The 25,210-nt window shown below is 39.4% G+C and overlaps 1 protein-coding gene across 3 annotated transcripts in view; it reads right to left on the reverse strand.

The window, feature by feature from the left end:
• MYO1D (myosin ID) overlaps positions 1-25,210 on the reverse strand; it is a 350,526-nt gene that overhangs the window by 176,087 nt on the left and 149,229 nt on the right. For all 3 annotated transcript variants that reach the window (XM_027625032.2, XM_027625033.2, XM_027625031.2), the window contains one exon: positions 18,070-18,277. In XM_027625032.2, coding sequence (XP_027480833.1) covers positions 18,070-18,277 — 208 coding nt within the window. The remainder of the gene's footprint in view (positions 1-18,069; positions 18,278-25,210) is intronic.

Raw genomic sequence — 25,210 nt, forward strand, 5'->3', positions numbered from 1 at the left:
ATATCTGTTACCCAATTATTTCCAAAAGGATCGGAGGGAGCCTATAGTAAAAGTTACACAGACAATGGAGTCACCCAAGTAAGGATAAAAGGCCAGCTAGGCAACAGGCCATGGGTGTGGGTGAGAAGGGAGACAATCATACTTGAAATCCCCAACTCAAAACTGAGCCCGGAGATTCCTGGCACAGCAGGAACCGGAAGACTTAATGAACTGCAGGGATTTCATTATTTAATAAGGCTGGTAATTAAATACTCCCTGCACCTAAATAGGTTTTATTTCTAAATAATAATTTTTGTTGAGGAGCTAGAAAAATTAATTGCTGAGCTGGGCTTTAATGGTATTGTTTGGCTTGGCTGCGCACAGCTTCGGCTTACCTGGGTGACACAGCCTTCCTCCAGACAAGCTTTGGGTTGGACACATCCTATCTGTAAGATCTTTCGATTTGAGTCTGGGATAGCAATCCTCCCTGAATTGTTCAGAAGTTTTGTAATTTAATGCAAACATCTATTCACAGATCACTTCCCCTTCACTAATTAATTCCTTACAAAGAATAAATCTCTTGAGCTTCCAGCAATTAAAAAAGAAAAAGTGCAATGAAAAATGCAGCCAAGGGGCTTTTTTCCCCTTCCTTTTTTTCCTACCACCACCTACAGGGGCCAGAAAGTGTTGTCATGGAGACAATAGCTGCTGGGTTATGAGTGACAGGTATCAAGAGAGAAGTGTCTCGGAAAGGGAACATCTCAAGTTAAAAAAAAAAAAAGTGTCGAGAGGAAAGCCAATGTGAGCTCTTTTACTAAGCACAGCAGGGGAGCTCAGTCAAAAGGTGTATTTAAGCCAGCAAAGAATAAAAGCAACATTTCACCCTTTCTTTCACCTAACGTAGGAAATGTTTTCCTTCCAAAAGGGGAACAGATTCCTTTTAAGCAAATCTTAAGCATATGTACATATCTTGGCATAATTACATTTTAAAATTGGGATTCACACTGATGCACCAAATTGGTTGCCTTAGTAATGAGATATCACCCGGGCAACAGAGCTGCTGCTCTTTCAGGAGAGCAAATCATCTGCTTCCAGCTTATGGGGGAGCAGGCTGGGGAATGGGCGGCAGGGGTTTCTTACTGGCAGTAGCTGAGGGGACATAAACAAGAAACAAATTATTTTTGACATGTCACCATTATTTTCCAAATATGCTTTTATCTTTTTTATTCATCAGTTAGGTGGGAGGAGAAAAAAGGGAAGCTGAAGGGAGGGGGCACTGAAAGAGGAAAGGGAGGGAGGGAGGAAGGGAGGGAGGGAGGAAGGGAGGGAGGGAGGAGGAAGGGGAAAGAATGCTCTGTTGTTCTGTTAAATTTCTGAAGCATTTTTATTGTTCTAAGAGGCCTTTGCATTTGCCTCTATGTAAATACTAAGTGGCATCAGTTACTAGCTTATATTATAAATCAACAGAAATTTTCTTCACAAGAGTAAAATAAATGGCTTATACAAAGTAATGGTACTGTAACAGTGCTGCTTAGTAACATATATGGGGGTAAGGCTTCAGTGTTCAATACTCATTTACTAAATGTCTTACACATGATAAACACTCCCTGCTTTCTTCATTAAGAACATACATCCTTTCCCATACCTGTCTTCATTACCATGAGCTACCAATAAATGTTCAACATACTTCTCACTTGAGGATTCTGGTACTTGGTTTGTGTTTCTTCTCCTCCTGTACTCCTGCCTTCATCTGGTCAACTTTGAACCAATGGTCTCCTAATCGCTAGATCTCCTTAATCTGCCTCCTTCGCACTTCTTAGCCCTTGTTTTTTGGACATTTCTATGTTTGATACGATCACTTCTTCTCACTTGAAATTTGCTACTTCTTTTGCTTCCCTGACTCATATGTCCAACTGCTTGCTGGTCATCTTGACTTGAATGTCTCCCAGACACCCTGAACACATCATGCCTCACACTTTTACTTTCTTCCACATATGCTCCTGTACCCTCCATCTCTTTGTCAGTGGCTAGTGAGCAACACCAGCCATGTAGGAACCTAAGTTGGAAACCTGGGAATTATTGATTCCTGGCTTTTATCAGTCTCCCATTCCAACAACCACCATGGTCTGCTTTTTTTTTTTTTTTTTTGTAAGTAAGCTCTATGCTCAACGTGGGGCTTAAACTCGACCCTTAGATCAAGAGTCACATGTTCTACCGACTGAGCCAGCTAGGTAACCCTTTGGTCTGCTAATTTTAATTTGTAAATATTTCTCAAATTTCTCCCCATCTCAATTACCAATGCTTTTGACTGAGGCTCCCATTTGTTTTCCCCTAGATTGTATCAAGAGGTTCTTATTGGCCCTCCTACCTCCAGTCTTCTTTTTTTTTAGTAGGCTCTACGCCCAGTGTGGAGCCCAATTCGGGGCTTGAACTCACAACCTTGAGATCAAGACCTGAGCTGAGATCAAGAGTTGGACGCTTAACCAGTTGAGCTAGGGCACCCCTCCAGTTTTGACTTCTAATTTCCTCTAACCATGGACCTATTCAGAATTCAAAAATGACCATATCACTTCTCTCTCTTAAACCTTTCAGTGGGACTTCCACCGAATATGGGAGGAACATGGCAGAACAGATATCTGGACATGCCCACTGCCAGGAGAAGGTAACAGATACCCTATGCACAGCTGAGGTTGCAAGAGAGTAAGGGACTAACTTAGGTGTCAATATTAGATTGGTGAAAATGAAAAATTCTGACAATTCAAAACTGTTGATAAGGTTTAGGAACCAATAAAAACTCTCATACATTTCAGGATAAGTTTAAGTGACAGTTACTTTGGAAAGCAACTGGACAATCTTTAGTAAACTGTGAAAATGTGTAGACTCTAAAGCCTAGCATTTGCAGTGTGGTATGTTCCCTAGAGATGCAGTTCTTAGGATGTGGCGTGGGGAACCGTGAACATTGCCAAGACTCTTTCAAGGGAGTCTCAAGAGAAAAACTAATTTCATAATAAAACCAGCAGTGTATTTACCTTTGTTAATTCTCATGCTCTCACAAATCTACAGTGGAGTTTTCCAGAGGCTCTATCACATGTGATGATATCACCACCAGCAAATGGAATGTAACCTGGTATATTCTTGAATTTTCTAGATTTTCTAAGGTGAGTTTTTTTGGGGGGGCGGTCCTCAAAATTTGAGAATAGCTGCCCCACAGAGACTTAGTCACTTGTAGAAAGGAAACATTCAAAAATGTTCATTGGAGCATTAGTTGGAATGACAAAAAAGTTGAAAAACTAAGTATTATTAGGAAAATTAATGACTCTTCAATAATGAAGTGGCACAAAGAAGTAAAAATAAATAAACTAGAGTTATAATTAGGGACCCAGAAAAATTTGAGAAACATGCTGAGTGAAAAAAATCATGTTGCAGAAGACTTTGTACAACACAGTGTGGTAAGAGTATCACAGGCCATGACAGAAAAGGTATAATCAAATCAGGGGCTGCCGGCCTCAAATAGAGGTTTTTAATGAGGAACCATGACAGAATGGGAGCTTGTTGACCCAGGTGCTTTGAGAACACAAGCCCTGAGCTAGCTCTTTACATCTTGTTAGGTGAACAAGAGAAAGGTTAGTAAATATTTATATGCTTGTTATAAAATTCAAGCTAAATCTAAATTTAATTCTGTCAGTGCAGGCTGCCCTGCATCCATGTATGATTGCTTCCTAATTATCCATATGGCTGTTTTCTATGAAGGGCAAAGAACTTCCTCACAACATCAAAAGAGCTGTTTTAGTAATTCCAAGGACTAGGGCTAGTCTGTGTTGATTCTGGAAAACAACATTTGTTTGAATATTTTCGTAGAAAACTTCCTTACTTCTATTGGTCCTACTTTTACCCCTTAGTGACAACTGGCCCATTATCATATCACTGATCCAGTTCCAATGAACTCAACCTGTAAAAATGGTTTATGAAATATAGATTAAGATCTGCCCTCCCCGTAAATATATTTTCAAGTAAAACGTGAATCTAACACAGTGGCTCTCAAAGTTTTTGGTACCTCTTCTTCCTCCAAAAAGCCTTCTGTCCTCGGCTTGGGAAGCTCAGGGTATCTGCTCGGGGCCCACCGGGCAGTGATTCCGTACCCCAGAGCGTCTCAATTATCCCATGGCACTGGCTGGAGTGCTAACACATATCCCTCCTGACTAGGCTGTCAGTTTCTTCTGGGTGGAACACTGTACATTTTTATGTCCCTATTCAGTAATGAATGAACAAACCCGTTAAAAATGCATACGAGCACCCTTCTCCCACATGGCCACATCTCAGTGTTGGGAAGGATACATGCTACCTGCTTCTTGCAGCACACTGAACAGACATATAGTCAACGGCCACCATTTGCTCAAAGGCACATTTCTTCTTTATTCCTTTCAACATTTAGTCAAGGTCAAGTGGCGTATTTTTGACCATAAATATTCCCATAAAGGAAGCAATGAACAGACTGGTACTAGGGGCCACAATATCCTCCCCTCATTCCTGGAATCAAGCTTATGCTTTGTCTACAGTCATTCTCACACATCTTTCCCAACCTACTCATGGCTTAGAAGTCATCTTTACCAAAACAAATAAAAATCTCTTCTCCTGGAGTCTGTATTCTCAGTAAAATAGAGTCACTGATTACTTTTCATTACTATACATATGTATGTCAAGAGCTGATTCATACTTTCAACATAAGTGTTCCTTCCAATTGTAGTAAAAATGTATCTTGGTTCACATACTTAATAGCAAGTGACTCAGACATCACTAGATGTCTATCGATGTCCTTCAATAAAAGAATTTTGCCAAATCATATTCTTCTTCCTCTATGACCATGATGCCACCATCACCTTTGTGGCTGGTACACTCTTCCTCAACGGTGTGAGTCCTACCTGTTTTTCTTACAAGGAGGACATTTTGAATGATGCCGCTGTGGTGAAAGAGAACAGTGGTTAGGAGTATGTGCAGAAGGGTGGCCTACGGGGGGCAGGTCCCAGCTCTCGCGTTCCCCAGCTGTGTGACCTCCAGGGTTACTCAGGCACTCAGTGGCTTGAGTTCCCTTTCTTATTAAATGAAAATACTACTAAACACTCATTCACAGGATTCTTGTACAGATCCAGTTAATATATGTAAAAGTGCCCCAAACATTGCCTGTCACTCAGCAAAGATTAGCTGCTGCATTAGCAGATTTTTGTTTTTTTAACTTTAAGGGCAAGGGGCGCCTGGGTGGCTCAGTCAGTTAAGCATCTGCCTTCAGCTCAGGTCATGATCCTGGGTTCCTGGGACCGAGCCCCGTGTCAGGCTCCCTGCTCAGCAGGGGGGTCTACCCCTCCCCCTAACTTGTGCCCCCCTCCAAAAAAAACCTTTAAGGGCAAAAGTAATCAATTTTATATGAGATATGATTATTTTGCTTTTGGTCTGAGATTAGAAAACACTTGACTGGTTTCGCCAAGAAGTCAGTGAGTTTTGTGTGAAAATGATGTGAAAGCCCCCATGGCTTCATGCCAATATGTGACAATGTTTCAAAATACACAACACATCAGGGAATAGGGGCAAATGAAAAACTAAACCAACAGGATCCAATTTTCAGATAATGATTCTATTCACACTTTTCCTCTTGGCTGGTTTACACAATTATTATACTCAGGTCTGTGCTAACCTTTGAGACTATTTATCATTAATAGCTATGGTAGTCTTCTCAGTTTTAGAATTTACTGTTTTCATGATATGCTTATGCTTTAATGAGCTACTTTTAATCCTTCACAAGATCCGCCTATATAACCCAACCATAATATATAATATTAGAATATGCTATAATATAACCCACCCCTAAAAACATAAATTGCAAATTTAGCAAGTACAAGAATATAGAAATAATATTACAGTTGGTTAGGACAAACCAACCAGGGCAGTCCTTATGATACATGAGCTGCCTTTAGAACATATCATTTTTAAGGATGAAATGTCACTGAAAATCACAATTAATATGCTAAAGACTAGTGCGTCCCATTCTCCAAGGTGCCTCTGCTTCAGGGCTCCTATCCCTAACAATCTGTGGGGAGACAGTTCTAAGTCAGCTGGTAACAATGAACACGAACTGGCTATTAGGTGATGTTGAGGAATTATGATTAATTTTGAGTGGTATGGGAGTGGCACACAAAAATCCTTATCTGTAGAGATTAGAATGATATGTAAGGGTGAAATGATCATATGGCTGGGATCTTTTAATAAATTTTTTAAAAAGATTTTATTTATTTATTTGAGCGAGAGAGAATGAGAGACAGAGAGCATGAGAGGGAAGACGGTCAGAGGGAGAAGCAGACCCTCTGCTGAGCAAGGAGCCCGATGTGGGACTCGATCCCGGGACTCCAGGATCATGACCTGAGCTGAAGGCAGTCGCTTAACCAACTGAGCCACCCAGGCGCCCCTAGGATCTCCTTTTAAAAACACCAAACCAAACCCACACACATAAAAGCATGAGGTAAGGGGTGCCTGGATGGCTCAGTCGGTTAAGCATCTGCCTTCGGCTCAGGTCATGGTCCCAGGGTCCTGGGATCAAGCCCTGCATCGGGCTCCCTGCTCAGCAGGAACTCTGCTTCTCCCTCTCCCACTCCCCCTGCTTGTGTTCCCTCTCTTGCTGTGTCTCTGTCAAATAAATAAATAAAAAATCTTAAAAAAAAATAAAAGCATGAGGTGAGTACTTGATAACTGTTGAACTGCAGGATAACTGTCGAAGTTGTGAAAAGGTATAACATGGGAACTTTTCATGCTCTTCCTTATACTTTTGCGAATATTTGCAATGTTTCATGTTAAAAATGTCCATAAAGAGAAAATACACTTTCTTTCAAGTTATACTCAGACAGTGACTGTATATGAGGCCCCTCAAATTTAATAAATTCCAGAAACTATAGTAAACTTAACATTCCATGATCATAATGTGGTAAAACTAAAAATTACTAAAAAACTAGAAAATGAAACCCAAACATACACAAAACATGGATCACCTGGAAATGATTTTTAAAATAGTCAACAGATACATGAAAAGATGCTCAACATTACTCATGATTGGGCAAGTGCAAGTCAAAATCACAATGAGGTATCACCTTATCCCTGTCAGAACGGCCAGATTCAAAAAGACAAGAAACAACAAGTGCTGGTGAGGATGTGGAGAAAAGGAACTGTCAGGCACAGTTGGTGGGACTGCAAACTGGTGCAGCCACTGTGGAAAATGGTACGGAGATTCCTCAAAATTATTAAAAATAAAAATGCCAAATGATCCAATAATTCCACTACTGGGTTATTTACCCAAAGGAAATGAAAACACTAATTTGAAAAGATATATCCACCCCTATGTTTACAGCAGCATTATTTACAATAGTCAAGATATGGAAGCAGCTCATGTGTCCACTGATAGATGAATAAAGAAGATATGGTGTATATACACACAAAAAGGATGAGCTCTTGCTGTTTGTGCCAACATGGATGGACATAGAGGACATTATGCTAAGTGACATAAGTCAGAGAAAGACAAACAGCATATGATTTCACTTATATGTGGAATCTAAAAAACAAAACAAACAAAAACCAGAAACAGATCCATAAACCTGATGGTTGCCAGAGGGGAGAACGTGGGGAGAGGGGCAGAATGGGTGACAGGGAGTGGGAGGTACAGGCTTCCAGATATTGAAAAAGTCACAGGAAGAAAAGGTACAGCATAGGGAATAGAGTAAAAAATTGTGCTAGGGTTGTATGGTGAGAGATGGTAGCCATACTGTGGTAAGGACAGCATAAAACTTACTGAATCACCACCCTGTACCCCTGAAACTAATGTAATATTGTGTGTCAATTATATGTCAACTTAAAAAAAAGAAATAATAAACACTTTTAAATTGGAAAAAATACTTTTAAATAACTTTTTGGGAAAGAGGAAATTTAAACATAAAACTAATTAAACGATAATATATCAGGTCTTACAGATAGAGCTAAAGTAGTTCTAAAAAAAAATTCCATATCCATTATTAATAAATGTGAAAGAAAAAAAATGCATGAAGCACCCAATACCAGAAGTTGGAGAATAGATAATCTCCTGCTTGTTTCTGCTCTTTCCATTGCAAAAGAAGGAACTGATGAAGATAAAAGGCAAAATTAATAAATGAGAAATAAGAAAATGGTGGAATGAATAAATCAGAGAGCTAGTTCACTGAGGAAAAAAACACTAAAATGCATCATTAACTAAAGTTGATAAAGAAAAAAGAGAGTGAGCACAAATCAAATTCACAAAATAAGAAATGGTAAGAGGGGAATGACTAAAGACACAGGGGAAAGGAAAAGAAACATAAGAGATTACTTTGTTCAGTTCTATTCAATTAGAGAACCTGTATGATTTTCTAGGAAAATACAAATCACCCAAACTGATTCCACAGAAGATACAAAAAACACATCAACTGTTATGCAGAACTAGAGAAAGTTGTTGAAGAGTTATGAGCCAACAAATACCCCGTCTTAGATATCTTCACAGGGAAACTCAACCTGAACAGATTAACTCCCATGGTATTAGACTGTTCCAAAATATGGGAAAAGGTTATCTTGCTGAGGCAAACATTATACTGACACTGAATTGATTAGTACCATTCTCAGAATTGATAGCTCAAAAGAGAAAAAAAATTACACACGCGTCTTGATCCCTGCAAAGAAGTAATTCCATTTAGTTCGACATATATATATATATGTATATATATATATTTTAACATCTACTCGATTTTGAAAGTACTCTTCTTAACACAACGGAAATGGATGGATACCTCCTTAACGTGCTCAAATGTATCTACCTCATCGCATGCATAAATAGAAACTCAGTGGAAGCATTCCCAGTAAATTCAGGAACATTTCAAGGATGTCCAGTATCACCACTCCCAGGAAATTTCACAGGGGAGGCTTTGCAGAAGTGTGGTCCCCTCCCCATCACATGACTGCCAGTTTGAGGGCAGTGGCCCAGATGTCACAGCTAATCCTCACACAAGAACAAGAAGAAATTGTCCCATGTGCCATCTCAAAGGACACTGGATCTTCCATGCTTCTATATGTCCTTACCAAACATTATATCCAAAGTGCTTAAATACCACTGATGTACTGATAAAAACAGGTAGCCTTATTTTTGTATAATATTCTCACAATATCAGTTTATCAGTTGAACGCCAAATATTTATTATTTTGAATTTTTTAAAAAAGATCACTAACTACCCCCTACGATTCCATCCGGAACTCCACATAAAATTGGAAACAACAATCACACATGAGTTTAGCCCACATTCTGAATATTTTATCTCACTAGCTTTAGGGTCTTTTTTCCTCCTTCCTCAGCTTTATCATAACCTCTTTTTCACACTCACGTGTTTTCTACCCTTTCTTGTCCACTCATTCCTCAGTTCCCCCATACTCTGCTTGTGAGATTGTGCCAATTTTGCTATGGCCTAATAATTAAACCACTACCATCTTCTAACCAGGAAGCCATCAGATAAGTGGGGCACCTGGGTGGCTCAGTCGGTTAAGCGTCTGCCTTTGGCTCAAGTCATGATCCCAGGGTCCTGAGATCCAGCCCCGCATCGGGCTCCCTGCTCTGCAGGGAGCCTGCTTCTCCCTCTCCCACTCCCCCTGCTTGTGCCAGCTCTCTTGACCTGTCAAATAAATAAATAAAATTTTTTAAAAAAAGGAAGCTACCAGACAAGCAAAAATAAAACTCTGGGAGCCTCTGGACCCTAGAAGGCCAATGGATCTGAACACTTGGAGTGTGAGGCTTCTATTATTTCCTCTCTAAACATGTCTATAGTTTCACATGACTGTAACAGAAGAGTGCCAACTGACTTTGGATTCAAATTTGACTGTAGACCCCCCAGTTCCTCGTACCAGGGTGCTACAAGCCCACATTTAGGATGGAATACAAACTGGAAAACTCACGGCAGGTGGTGTGAGGCAGGTCAGGGGCTAGCATGATTTACATTGCCAAAGGGCTGGCAGCTGTAAATGCAATCCCAGGGTCCCCACAACTTGCTTGGAGGAAAATGATTAAAGCCTGAAGATAGTACTTTAAGAAAGAATGTTTAGGTTTAGTAGCCTTCAGGATGTGACATAAGAAGGCCCTTCACCTCTTTACTACACCATGGCACACTGGTAAGGATCATTCTGTTTCTGGTGCTAGGATCAAAGCTGTGCGATCTGAAATGGTCCCGGGAAGTGACATGGTGACTAATTAAGATCTCTATCCACAATCAATTATAGATACCCTTTAAGAAAGGGCTACTTCCCCCAGATGAAGACACAATTCACAAAGGCACCTCTTATAGATGGGTCAAGAAAGTCACTCTTCAAATCTATTAACCTATTCCGAATTTGTTAATGGCCACACAAAAGATAAACTTCCCTGATATTTTCTATCTCCCTTTGAGAATCCATCTTTCATGTCACCTTTTATGACGATTTTGATCTTGCCCTATGATTCCCTAAAATGAAAACATAAATTAAAACTCTATATGCACCAAAAACAAAAAGGGAGGGTTTCTTGGGAGGATCCATACCCTTATCCTCTCCCAAGACAGTGACGTATTTTAAATGAAATGTGTACAGAATATTAGAGAATCATGACTCTTTGTAATGCATTTGGTGTGGTATTTTCATTAAAAATTTTATTAGAAACTATAGTCTTCCCTCAGGGTTTCCCCAACGAGGCAACAATTGAGTGTCTTATTTTCCGAGAATTAATGAACACAACATAGAAGATAAATGATAAAAAAAAAAAAGCCAAAATGAGGAAAGTCCACGTTGAGGAAGGAAAAAAGTTATCACAACAAAATCAACTTGGACAGATTAGCCTCACAACACACTTACTCACTATGCACGTCACCTCAGCCCCATGTGCTTGCTGCTGAGCTGACTACTGATCTCTCCACACCTCCTTGCTTAAAGCTGTAATTCTGAAAACTTTAAATAGTTCTTCAGTGCGAACTGGAGAAACCATCTTATCTGATTTCTCATTCAAATATGATGTAAAGAACACACACAGACTCCTATGCAGAGGGTAAGTGAAACAATTATGTATTATGAAGGGAACAGAAGTGTGACCTTTACAGAAATCCCACTGGCTAACCCAATTCATTTCTTTCAGTGATGCAAAGATGCGCGCGCACACAACAACTGGGGTTGCGTACAAACGCTCTTTTCAATGTTCAGGCAAAACATTCAGATTTTAGTCATTCAGAAAGGGTGTTTAGAAGAATAAAAGTATCCAGTGCTTCAGTGAGGCCAGGTCTTTCATGCAACAGCTGGTGGGAGCATAAATCGGTCCCATCTTTCCAGAAGCTGTTTGATGATGGGTACAGAAAATCTTAAAAGTGTGTATCGTTTAAACCAAAATTTTCTGTCTGATAATTTAGTTTAAGAAAATAATCAAGGATGATGACAGGTGCTTACTAGTAGTGACAACAGCATGAGCAGTAACAACAAGAGCTAATACGTATTGAGCTCTGGGCTAGGCACTGCTCTAGGTAAGCAGAGCTGTGCACCGCGGTGGGGCCTAGAGAGTGAAAAATGGGGAAAACCTAAACGTCCAGTGATAGATTGACTGAGGAACCTCTAGGAAATCATTTACTAAGGACGGAGTCAGCCCTTATAAATACAAAAATATGTGTTTATACATGTAAAGATGGAACAAAAAAGTATTACATAACTTTATATTTAATATAAAATAAAATTGTAGGGGCGCCTGGGTGGCTCAGATGGTTGAGCATCTGCTTTCAGCTTGGATCATGGTCCCAGGGTCCTGGGATCGAGTCCCACATTGGGCTCCCTGCTCAGTGGGGAGTCTGCTTCTCCCTCTCCTTCTGCCCCTCTCCCATACTTGTGCTCTCTCTCTCTCAAATGAATAAAATCTTAAATAAAATAAAAAATAAAATAAAATTGTATTTTAAAAATATAAATTTATGTTTTTCATTTTCCTACATGAACTTGCATTGCTACCACTTATGTACTATAAAAACCAATAAAAGTCTTTGAACTCTAGATGGTTTTTTTAAGATAGTTCTTTCTTTTTTTTTTTGAAAGACTCACCTATTCATTTTAGAAAGAGAGCAAGAGAGCAAGTGCAGGGCAGAGGGAGAGGGAGAGAGAATCTCAAGTAGACTATGCACTGAGCATGGAGTCCAATGTGGGGTGCAATCCCACAACTCTGAGATCACGATCTGAGCTGCAACCAAGCGTTGGACATTCAACCGACTGAGCCACCCAGGTGCCCCTAAGATGGTCATTTCTTTAAAAAAAAATTGTAGCAATTACACAAATCTAAACTGTCAAGCATATGACCAAATATATGAAAATAAACAAGATGCACTAAACAGATTATCTGTAATTCTTGATACTGAACTTTCAGTGGTTTAGATAGTTACAGTGTGGAACTACACATTTTTTATGAATCAGAAAGCAATGCAATTTGTATCTTTTCTGCAATCTTGGTGGTTTGTTCCTTTAAGAACAACAATTTTGGAGGTTCTGGTTTTAGTCAACATCACTGATTCTGCCACTTCCAACTTGCCATTAAATATCTATGAAGGTGCAGAAAAGGTATGACAATACATTGAAAGTTAGGTTCTCACATGTTAAAACCTGTAACACAGTATGATATTGGCACAGGAATTGTCAATGGAATAAAATAGTGAGTCCTGAAAATAGACTCAAGTATATATGGGAATTTATTATTAGACAAAAGCAATAGTCCAAGAATTTTAATTTAGTGGAAAAAAGAGGAATTTTTAAATAAACTGAATTAGAATAGCTGGTTTTTAATTTGGAACAAAACAGAGTTGGACCCTTATATAATACTACATATAAAAACTAAATCCCAGATCCAAAACTTTTTTGAAGAAACTCAAAGATACAAAGAAAAAAGATAAGACATATTAAGTAGAAAATTTCATGTTGAAGAGTACACCACAAATGAACTCAAATGACAAATGACAGCTTAGGAAAAATAATTACAATACATAAAGATAATTGCTCCTACAATTCATAAGAAAAAGATAAACAACCCAATAGAAAAGTGGGCCAAGGGTATGAATAAGCAAATAACAGAAGAGGCAATCCAAAAAGGCCAATAAACATGCTCTCATGAAGGCATGAGAATACAAAATTGAAGTAGAAATGAGATACCATTTCTTACTGATAAGAATGGAAAAAATTCAAAAGCCTGGTAAAAGTCACTGCAGTTAAAAAAAAAAATTGGGGAAAAGAAGTTCACTTATACTGTGGGCTACACAATGTGAATGGTAAATATGTATGATGATTACAAACATATACACCCTTCAAGCAATAATCTTGCTCATGGGAATCCAGTGCACAGAATGAAGGCATTAGCATAGAAGTATCCAGGGCATAGGATGAAGTATTCCTACATGTATAAGGAAGTCTATTACAGTTACAGGAAGACTGTGGGAGTGTCCCAAAAGGAGTTAACACAGCAGGCCTGAAACTGTATCCTTAGAAAGGCCTGCTTCCAAGGTTGGCGCTTGGCCAGTGTCTGTGAACTTGACTGGGAAACAGTTTCACATGCTGATACAAAACTTTCCCTAAATGATAAGAGTGGCTCAATGTGGTTACACTGCTTGTGCAAACAGTGGGGTTTATGCTGCATAGTCCTTCTTCGAGTCTGGGATTTCGGCACATGTTGGGCAGAGGGTGCCTACATAACCGGTCCCCAGTAACAACTTCGAGCACTGAGTCTCTAATGAGCTCCCCTGATAGACAACACTTAGCGTATGTTGTCACAATTCATTTCTGCAGGAATTAAGCATGTCCTGTGCAACTCCAATGGGAGAGGACTCTTGAAGCTTGCTCCTGGTTTCCTCTGGGTTTTACGCCCTGTGCCTTTCCGTTTGCTGATTTTGCTTTGCATCTTTTTGCTGTAATAAATTTAATTCATGAGCACAACTATATGCTGAGCCCCATGCATCCTTTAGTGATTCACCAAAGCTGGAAGCTGTCTTGGGGACCCTTTGATATAGGTGGTGGGGAGGAGAGGTGGGCAGAGAAGGTAAATGGGGAAAAAAATTACCAAAATATTATAAAAAAAAGAGAAAGGTGCTCATAAAAAAATCACCATGTGAACCATGATCTCATTAATATTATAGTACATATACTTCTCTATATGTAGAAAGATATTAGAAAGGATGGCCACCACAACATTAATAGTTTTGTTACCTCTGGATGGTGGGATTTTAGGTGATTTTCCACAGTTTCTCTTATAATTTTCGGTATGGTTTGAATGTTTTTTTTTTTAAATAATTTTTTATTGTTATGTTAATCACCATACATACATCATTAGTTTTTGATGTGTCCCATGATTCACTGTTTGTGCATAACACCCAGTGCTCCACGCAGAATGTGCCCTCTTTAATACCCATCACCAGGCTAACCCATCCCCCACTCCCCTCCCCTCTAGAACCCTCAGTTTGTTTTTCAGAGTCCATCGTCTCTAATGGTTCATCTCCCCCTCCGACTTACTCCACTTCATTCTTCCCCTCCTGCTATCTTCTTCTTTTTTTTTTCTTAACATATATTGCAGGTTTGAATTTGTTTTTGCAGTAAGTACACTTTAATCGTATGATCAGAAAAAAAAGAAAAAGCTATTTTTTTATTTAAAAGGGAAAATAAAAGTCAATTGTTGGAGATTCTGGTTTAAAATAGCATCTCCTGGGATGCCTGGGTGGCTCAGTCGGTTAAGTGTCTGCCTTCGGCTCAGGTCGTGATCCAGGGTCCTGGGATCGAGTCCCACATGGGGTTCCCTGCTCAGTGGGGAGCCTGCTTCTCTTTCTCCCTCTGCCTGCTGCTCTGCCTACTTGTGCTCTTCTCTGTCAATAATAAAATCGTAAAAAAAAATAACATCTGATGCTGCCTCCCCTAACTTCCTGTTCCATTCCTATAAGGTTACAGAAAAAAATAAAAACACATAGCACACGAAAACTTAGGTGACTGATGACCTATTCCCAGAAGCTGAGAGAAACTTCCAATAATTTTTATGGCCTGTGGAGTTGGTTTAAAAAACAAATCTGTATCGCCTATATCATACCCTAGAATGGTCTGCCTGAGTTCAGAGAAAGATCCTTATTTCCTGCTCCACTGCTTTATGGTTCAGAAATACAAGATCTCCATCACAGAGCGCCCTGGACATCTTTTCCCCCACGGCAAGGGTGACAGCTTTTGAAGTAGTCATTCCTCTTTTAGAACCTCCCTTTTCTACGTAGAAATTGTAATTTCTCACCAGAAGGAAAGCAGAGGCGCTGTAGAGAGGACAGAAAAAGGAGAGCCGTAGTAGGTGTGCATACCTACTATGCAAGAGCTGGCCATGGGGGCTTGGGGCCCCATCTTTGACTGGTAGAACTGTGGCAGATTAAAGTCTGTGGGACATCGTCAACTGTGGAGGAAGTGAACAAATTGCCACTGGAGACTGAAGACCAGGATTCTACCAGCCACCAAGTGGACAGAACGTGAGTTCAGGGTAGGGCGACTATACAATGTGTTATCCATAATTATCCATAGCAAAAGTGACACTTCTGACAGCGAAAGGGGTATGAGAGACAACAGTGATAAACCAGGACTGTCCCAAACAAATGGAGGGGATGGTCACTCTCCTTCAGGGCCAAACCCTGAGCCCGAGTCAATTTCTTGAATAGGTATAAAGTAGAAAAACAAAGTATCAGATCTGCCAAAAGAATAGTAACAACAACAAAACACCAATGGTAAGTACTGAAGATCAAAAGAAAGGATTTAAATATACAGAAGAACAGATATATGACAATAATTGCCCATGGCAGACAGAAAACAGACACCCAACCTGCATAAAACAGAACTGAGTAAAAGCAGTACAAAAAGAGCCAGTTAATACAAGGAAACTGTTTCAGGATGAAATAGAATTTAGTATTCCACTCCGAAAGATTTTCTGAGTTCTAAGCAAAATAATAGAAGACAGCAAAACTTAGAAACATGTTGGAAATTGGAAGGGAAGAGAACACCTTCATTATTTGCACATGATATAAACATTTCCCCAGAAAAACTAACAGAATCAACAAAGGTTGCATTCTGGATATGGATAAACCAACATAAGCTCATATTATTTCTCTGTACCAACACTGGCATGTAGAATAAAAAATTCACAGCAGTAACAAAAACAATGCGATATCTAGGAATTAACCATGAATTCATATAGCCTCTCTAAATCTAAAGGTCAAAGAAATGATTTAAATAAGCCTATTTTGTACTCTTAAGATGATTTAATACTGTAAAAATGTTAATTCTTTCAAATTAATCTATAAGTTCAATGCCATCCTAATAAAAATTATTGTTGAATTTAATGAACCCTATAAACACACATTAACATTTATATTACAAAATAAAGGTCTATGTGTAGGTTATTCCACCTGCATAAAGAAGAGTAAGAAGATGACTTATCCTACCATACACTAAGACATACTGCAAATGAAACTATGTGGCATCAATGTAAAAATGGGCAACTGTATAAATAAACATTCAGAGACAGACTATATATACAGGATAACATACTGATAGAGGTGGCAACACAAATCAACGGGGAAAGGACACACTGTTCAGTAGATGGTCCTGAGAAAATGGTTCACCATATGGAATAAAATGAAACCAGATTCCTATGTAAAACCACATATATAGGTAAGTTCTAAATGGATTCAAGACCTAAATGTGGAAGATAAAAGTATACGGTTCAGAGGAGAAAACAAAGGCTAGTATCTTTGTGACCTGGAGACAAGGAAAGCCCTCTTCAATAAAATGTAAGACAAAGAATTAAAGAATTTGATAATGTCAAAATTAAGGATTCCCTTCAGGGCACCTGGGTGGCTCAAACAGTTGGGTGTCCGTCTAACTCTTGGTTTTGGCTCAGGTCGTGATCTCAGGGTCATGAGATCAAGCCCTGTGTCAGGCTCCACACCTGCTTAAGAGTCTCTCTCCCTCTGCCACCCTTTCCTTCTCTAAAAAAATTAAAAAAAAATATTTTAAATGTCTAATGTAAATAGGTGATTAATGTCCAAAATACTCAAGGAATTCCTGCTAATCAACAAGAAAATGATACCAGCTCCAGGAGAAAAATGGACAAAGGACACAAACTGGCAATTTACAGGAAGACCCAAAGAGCAAATAAAGCATTTAATGAGATACTCAGTTTCAATGGTAACCAGAGAAACACAAAGTAAAACAGCAGTGAGATATCATTATACCTATTAGTCTTGCAAAATTGAGGTGGCTGGATGTTACTAGTTGGGATGTAGGCACAGAGTAACTCCCTTAGTGAGCTGGTGCAAACAGACAGTCCTTTTGGGGAGGAAATGGGCACTACTTATACCAGTCAGGTCTATGTACACCATCTGACCCAGCAGCTTTTCTCTTGGTATATATCCCATAGAAAATATACCTCTCTCAGAGGAACAAGATTTTTAAAAAGACACATATATAATTTTTTAAATATTAAAATGGTTCATATGGAAGGCATGGAAATGGGTATGGCAGATAAAAAGAAAAACATGAGTGAGTGAATGATGAATGAATAATGAATGATTGCTACTATGATCTAATGAGCTTCAAGTCAGCACCCCACTCCTCATTCAAGTGCTGGTGCTGGTTATGATGGGTGAGCAGGGGGTTTTAAACACGTCCACAAAACTTCTGAATTACAAGATAAAAAAAAGTCCTTTACCCAGTAAGGCTGAGGGAAAAAACCCAGTTAATTACAAGAGACAAAAAGTTGGCTACTTCAGACATCGCCCCAACTTTAAATACTGGAAGATAAAATGTCTTGAGTTTTGAGGATAGAGTAAGTTTGAGTTCAGGCAGCCAAATAAATTTTACATGTGTGAAGGCAACAGGGAATATTCTAGGATAGGCGTAGATAAAAAGAATATACGATCGTGAACATTTCTTGAATCAAAGAAAACATCCATCAAAATTTTAAGAACGTAAAAGCAAGACCTGGTCCCTGTATATAAAATATAAAATTACCTTTTGCAGAAAGAGGACAATCCTTATGAGCATCTGGGCACGGAGTTCCTCCAAGGTAAACAGTGTTCGGGGTGTTCGAATGAAAATTTTGGTTTTCCCATAAGCTACGTCATCCTGAAAACCACAATGTTCAATCAGCTTCTTGACAGCCTCTTTGTCTGAAGGGAGATCATGGTTGGGCCAGGTGAATTCACAGATCATCTTGTATCTGTGTGAAAAATGAACAGGGTACAAGTTAAGGGAGAAAAACCTTATGGTCTGAATAGATGCAGAAAGACTATTTAATAAATTCAAGACACTTCATAAATAGAAAAAAAAAACTTAGTAATGAATTCTGTTCACTGACCTGGTAAGAGATGTAGAAAAAGACTTAATAAGATACAACACTCCTCATGATAAAGACTTAACTAAACTAGGGATAGAAGGGTTCTTCCTTAATCTAGTACACATTAAATTACCAAGAACCTACAGCAAATATCATTTATAAATGGGTAACCTTTACAAATTCTCTACATGCAAAGACATAAGGATCCCTCGATCATGGTTTTCCAGCCAGCATAGAGAGACCAATAAATAAGCTGGTATGATTGGGGAAGGAATAAAATTCATATTATTTATGATTCGCTTCAAAGGAAATGAAGATCTTCAGATGAAAACTGTTATCACTAAAAGAAAACTAAGCATATAAGATCAATACACGAAAACCAACTGTGCTTCTAGGCGCAAGCAGCCACGTTGGCCTCTCATAAGGCAGCTCATCATACACCAGCTTCTTCATGAATGAAAACGAGCAAGACGGAAGTCACAGGGTCACAGCCTCCTTTCAAAAGTGATATTCTATGACTTTTGCCAAATTCCATTTTGTTAGAAGCAAATCACTAGGGCCAGCCCACGTTCAAGAGAAGGGGCTGGCAAAGAGCAGGACCACCAAGAGGTGGGATCACTGCGACCATCTGAGAAGGCTGCTGACCACAGCACTGCCCCCCACACCCCGGTGCCAAGTTGCTTAATACATGTAGCCAAACTCAGTAATTTCTTTCATATGTTACATCGGAATTCTAATCCATACAAGAAAGGCTCTCTTCCCACTTGGGTTACAAAGTAATTCACCTATGTGTTCTAGTAGTTGGATGTTTTCATTGCTTACATTGAAATCTTTCATCCACTTGGGGTTCCTTTTGGTATACGGTGTGAGGTATGGATCCAATTTTTAATCTTTTGACAAGTGGCCACCCAGTTGTTCCAACACTATTTACTAAAATCCATCTTTCATCCTGTGATTTAATATGGCATTTTAATCATATACTACATTTTCGTATGTACTTCAGTGTATTTCTAGACATTCTGGTCTGTTTCACTGCTCTCTCTGTACATCTGTGCATCAGTCCTATGTGGTTTTATTTTTATTTATTTATTTACTTATTAAGATTTTTAAAAATTTATTTGACAGAGAGAGAGAGATAGCAAGAGAGGGAACACAAGCAGGGGGAGTGGGAGAGGGAGAGGGAGAGGCCGACTCCCCCGCTGAGCAGGGAGCCTGACGTGGGGCTCGATCCCAGAACCCTGGGATCATGATCCAAGCTGAAGGCAGTTGCCCAACTGACTGAGCCACCCAGGGGCCCCAATCATAGATATCTTAGTATATTTTAATATCTGGTGGTCTCTCCTCATCCTTTTCTTTTTAAAAGGTTTTTCTAGCTATTCCTGCCTGCTTATTTTTCTATATGAACTTTAGAATCAATCTGCATAGTTCCAGGGGGAAAACAATCACAAAATAAATCCTTGCTGGTATTTTTATTGGGTTCCCACATTAAATTCATTAAATTTACCTATGATGTTGAATCATCCTATCTAAGAACAAGGCATGTCTTTCCACTTGTTCAAGCCTACTTTTGTGCCTCCTGGGAGTCTCTAAATGGTCTTTGTTGGGCTTCACACATTTCTTGCTGAGATACCTAAGCGGTGTGTGATCCCTTCTTCTTGATGGATCTTTCTTTTCTGAGCTTCCATGACAGCATGATCTCCCTGATGTCCGTCTGTCTCTCTGGATATTTCTTCTTGATCTCATTTTCTGGCTACTGCTCCTCCATTACTGGACCCTCAAATGTTGGAGGACCCCAAGGCTCATATCAGGTCCTCTTCTATGTGCAACCTCCCATCATCTCATCTACTCCATCCACTTTATTTTTCAATTCATGAATTTTCCATAGCCCAGCTCTGAGTTCTGAGCTTTAGATGCATACATCCAATGCTCACATAAGTCTTGAGGGGTGTCTTACATTTCTTTCACTTTCCCACTTCAGTGCCCACAGTTACTAGACCCAGAATCCTGGGAATCGTTATTTGATCCCTTCTCTCCTCTATCTGTCCTTCTAATTCATCATCAAATCCTATCGGGCTTACCTCTAAAATATATTTAAAATTCAACTACTCTCATTTTTACTGCCACAATCTTAATCCAAGCCACCATCAGGCTTAGTAAAATAGACTCCTGAACTGTTTTCCAGTTCCTCCCCAATCCATTCTGCAAGCTCAGCTGCCATAGGACTTTTCTAGAAAGTCTTACATCATTTTTATCTTTTACTGCTCTCCCCCTTCAGCACTATACTCCAATCACATTGGCCTTCTTTAGGGTCCTGTAGTGTGGTTGCCTCTTTCTTCCTTTAGAGCTTTTGCACATGCTGTTCCCATTGCCTGGAATGCTTTTTAATCTACTACTTCAAAGGCTGGCTCCTGCTTATCCTTTAGACTTTTACTGTCTTCTTTCATCAACCACCAACCTCCATTATTCCTCTCTATACATTTAAAAGCCTACTCACTTGCCAAATAGGGAGAAACCAAATGAAAGAGTTCAAATATGAAGAGGTAATATCAGATGAAAAAAGGAAACAAAATCAGAATCATCCCCAATTCATTATAACACTAGAATAAGAGTCAACATTTGGGCTATAATATAGATAGTCACGGTGTGTTTGAAATTTTTGGCATACCGCAGAAGCTGGAAGCAACCGGCCACCACACCGCTCAGCTAAGGTGCTCTTCCTTTCTTCCTGATGGTAAAATGGCAAGACCCCAGTTCTCCCACAAACCAGCATCCTGAACTTGTGAATTAAAAAGCTGAACTCATCTGCTTCCTGACAATGAGTATTATCTCCCTGAAACACTCACGCAGCTTTTAAGGTTATCAGAACATTTAAAATCCTTCTCTTTTTCAATAAAACAAATGAAAATAAAGAAAAGTGACAAGTAAAACTGGAGGTTCAAACCTAGCTTTAAAAAATCTGCAGAATCTAAAAGCAAAAATTTACAGTGGAAAATGTTACTTTTTCTCTTGCCAGCATCCGAACCATTAGTCCAATACACACCGTCTATCCCACCCCACGTCCCACTATTAGTTCTACTGGTGTGACAGTAAAATAACACGGCCATCTCCCAATCGGAACACATTCATCTTACGTAAAGCTGAAGATAAAGACAGTCTGCAGAGTAGACATAGGCTATTTTCCCAGACGCATATCCCACGGCCTCATACAGCACCCTTCCTAGATGATTCTAGAGAGGACCTAATCTCGACTTATATAATCATCAATCAGATAGACTTGACCTTCCACAATTCCGTCTTGTAAAAGGTAAGTTTAACACATTTATTGTGATTATTAATATGTGTCCAATGTCTCAACTTCTTTCATATTTTCTATCAGATGTGCCTTCTTGCTGTTGCTTTTTACTGTTTTTCTCTTGGACAGACTATTTTCTTTTTTTTTAAATTTAATTTTATTATGTTATGTTATTCACCATACATCACATCATTAATTTTTGATGTAGTGTTCCATGATTCATTGTTTGCATATAACACCCAGTGCTCCATGCAATACGTGCCCTCCTTAATACCCATCACCGGGCTAACCCATCTCCCCATCCCCCTCCCCTCTAAAACCCTCAGTTTGTTTCTCAGAGTCCATCATCTCTCATGGTTCATCTCCCCCTCTGATTTACCCCCTTCATTTTCCCCCTCCCTTTTTTTTTTTTTTTAACATATAATGTATTATTTGTTTCAGAGGTACAGGTCTGTGATTCATCAGTCTTACACAATTCACAGCGCTCACCATAGCACATACCCTCCCCAATGTCTATCACCCAGCCACCCCATCCCTCCCACCCCCCACCACTCCAGCAACACTCAGTTTGTTTCCTGAGATTAAGAATTCCTCATATCAGTGAGATCGTATGATACTTGGACAGAATGAATTTTCTTTATTTCATTTTATTTTCTCCTTTGATTTGAAAGCCATCCCTTCAATTGTGAGGCAATGCACTGATGGTAGGCTCAGGAAGCAAGGGCCTGAGTCCAAATAGGGCTCCCACTTGCCACGACTCGGCTCTGTGACCTGGGGCAAGTTACTCAACCTTTGGGTGCTCCGTTTTCTCATCTGCATAAAAATGGGAGGTGCCATCTTCTCCTTATCTGGAGGTCACCACCAGTGACTTACTACCTACTACCCCGTAGGGCACTCAAATCAGTGCCTGGGATATGCCGTGAGCAACTCACAGTGTTAGCCACTGTTATTATCATTGTCTTAAAATTTTTCATATATATAAAAAGTATGTATTTATATGAAAATATATGCTTATTTTTTCCTGTCCAGTTAATTATATCTCTATCTTTCCCATAAACAGTACAAAAGTCTTTACTTCTCTGTACTTTTCACTCCAATTTTCATTTTTGTTTCAGATTTTTACCAAAGACTTTTTCCCACTTACAATGGATACATGTTTAGACTTAAAAGTTTCACTGCTTTATTTGTTCAATATTACTTTTTGCATTCCATTTTTCTCTTCTGCATTTATTTTTCCTTTGGCTCTAGAAGATTTTTCAGAGGATCTCTGAATAGTAAGTTTTTTGAGCCTATATATGTCAGAAAATATTTTTATTGTACTGACACTCTTGAATGATAATTTGGCATGGAATAAAATTCTTTTTTTAAAAAAAAGATTTATTTGAGAAAGAGAAAGAGCTGAGAGTAGGGGAGGGGCAGAGAGAGGGAGAGGGAGAGAAGAATCCTCAAGTAGACTCCCTGCTGAGCATGGAGCCTGATGCAGGGCTCCATCCCAGGACCCCAAGATCATGACCTAAGCCAAAATCAAGAGCCGGCCGTTCAACTGACTAAGCCACCCAGGCGGCCTGGCATGGAATAAAGTTCTAAGTATAAAGTTCATCCCCTCTCACTGTAAAGATATTGCTGCTTTGTCTATTTGCATCAAATGTTGCTAATGAGAAGTCTGGTGTCTGTATGATTCTCATTCCCTGGTAGTACTTTGTGTTTTCTTGGGAGCTCTAAGTATTTTCCTTTATCGCTAACATTCTAAAAGTGAACATAATGTAATTTCATTTTTAAAAAATTCACATGCTTTCCACTCTGTGTATTCTTTCAATCTGAAGATTTCTGTCTTTTTTCAGTTCAGGAAAATTCCTGGCCACTATTTGTTCAAGTACTGCTTCTCCCCTCTGCTCTCTCTCCTTTCCTTCGGGAGCTCCTGCTGAACAGCTGTTGGCACTCCTGGATTGACTTTACATACTGCCTGAGCTCTAGTATCTCCCATCTCTGTTTTTCTTTGTGATGAAATCTGCAAGAACTCTTCAACTTGATCTTCCAGTTTACTAATGTGCTTTTAAAAAGAGGTTTAGTTTAATTTCTTTAAATTGTGGTAAAAATTACACACAATAAAATGCACACATTTAGGTATACAGTTTAACAAGTTTTGAAAAATGTATACACTCATGAAACTGACACCCCATCAAGATGCAGAACATCTCCATAATCTCAGAGAGTGCCCCTTTCTCTCTTCCCATCAGTTCCCCCACTCCAGAACTGACCATGGTTCTGATTTCTATCTGTTCTTGAACTTCATATAAGTGGCAGCATACAGGATGTATTCTTTGGTGACTATCCTTTGTTGACATAATGTGCCAACAGCATGGAATATGTTTGTTGTTGTTGTATCAGCCATTCATTCCCTTTAATGCTGGTTAGCAGCCACTGTGTGATTATGTGACACATTGCTGACTTATTCTCCTGCTGATGGACAAAGCTCTCTTCAGTTGTGTTTAATCTGATTTTCATTTTCCAAATCTCTATTTTTCCCAATAATTACCTGTTCTTGTTTCTGATTTCATATTCCTATCCTAGGCCCATAATTATCTCCTTCATCTCTCTGAAAATATTAAACAGGCTAGTTCCAATGCCATTTACTCCTTGCTCTGGTTCCTCAGGGGGTAAGGTTTGGCATCTGTTGGGCTTACTGTCTCTTCTTCATGGTCTGGTCTCTCTCGGACGTTTCCCTGTTATCCTGTCTACTTCCACAGAGTCCTTCTGTGTACATCTTGGCCTTGGTTGGCCTCTTGTAACGCGGCGAGTTTGGCTTCATGGGTGTCAGCCATCATGCCTATGATGTCCCCCTTGCAGCTACTGAGGTGTCCCTTGTCCTAGCCATTGTGGCCACCTCCTGGTGCTGCAGCTGTAGCCAACTCCACAGAAACAGTACATTCAGGATGGTTTCCTGAATGGCAAAGGCAGTCTTTCCTTAAAACTGCGACCTTGGCTAACAGCTGGGTCTTCACAATTGCTTCACTTCGTATTTAGGAGGGAGTCACATTTCCAAGGTTCACTGAGACTCAAACCCCTTCTTGACTCCATAGTGTGGCTGTGCATCTTCTTGGTTTTAAAGATATATAATTTACATTATCTGGGGATGTCCTTGGAGTAGAAATGGACTTAATCTTATGCCACTAAGACCACCATATTTGAAATTCACAGGTTCCTTTGAATCTTTTCTAGTGTATTTTTATATATGTATTAGAAAACATATTCCAATCCTTATAGCATGTCTCCCATGCCAAGAAACAAACACAACCAAAACCTCCTGAGTTGAACGTAAAAGATATGGATGCACTTGCAAAATTCCTTGTCTCCTCCAAGTCAGGCTTGTTTACTGTTCTCTTACCTTAGCTACTCACCACGGTTTCCCTTTGTCTCATGATAAAATATTTTCGGTTCAGCCCCATCCTATAGTTACCGAGTCCCACCCTGCTCAGGCCAATATTTAACGTCTGCTGATTTTTTATGGGTGATAACAAAAAAAC

Source organism: Zalophus californianus, chromosome 16 (assembly GCF_009762305.2).
Source record: "Zalophus californianus isolate mZalCal1 chromosome 16, mZalCal1.pri.v2, whole genome shotgun sequence".
Classification (NCBI taxonomy): Eukaryota; Metazoa; Chordata; class Mammalia; order Carnivora; family Otariidae; genus Zalophus; species Zalophus californianus.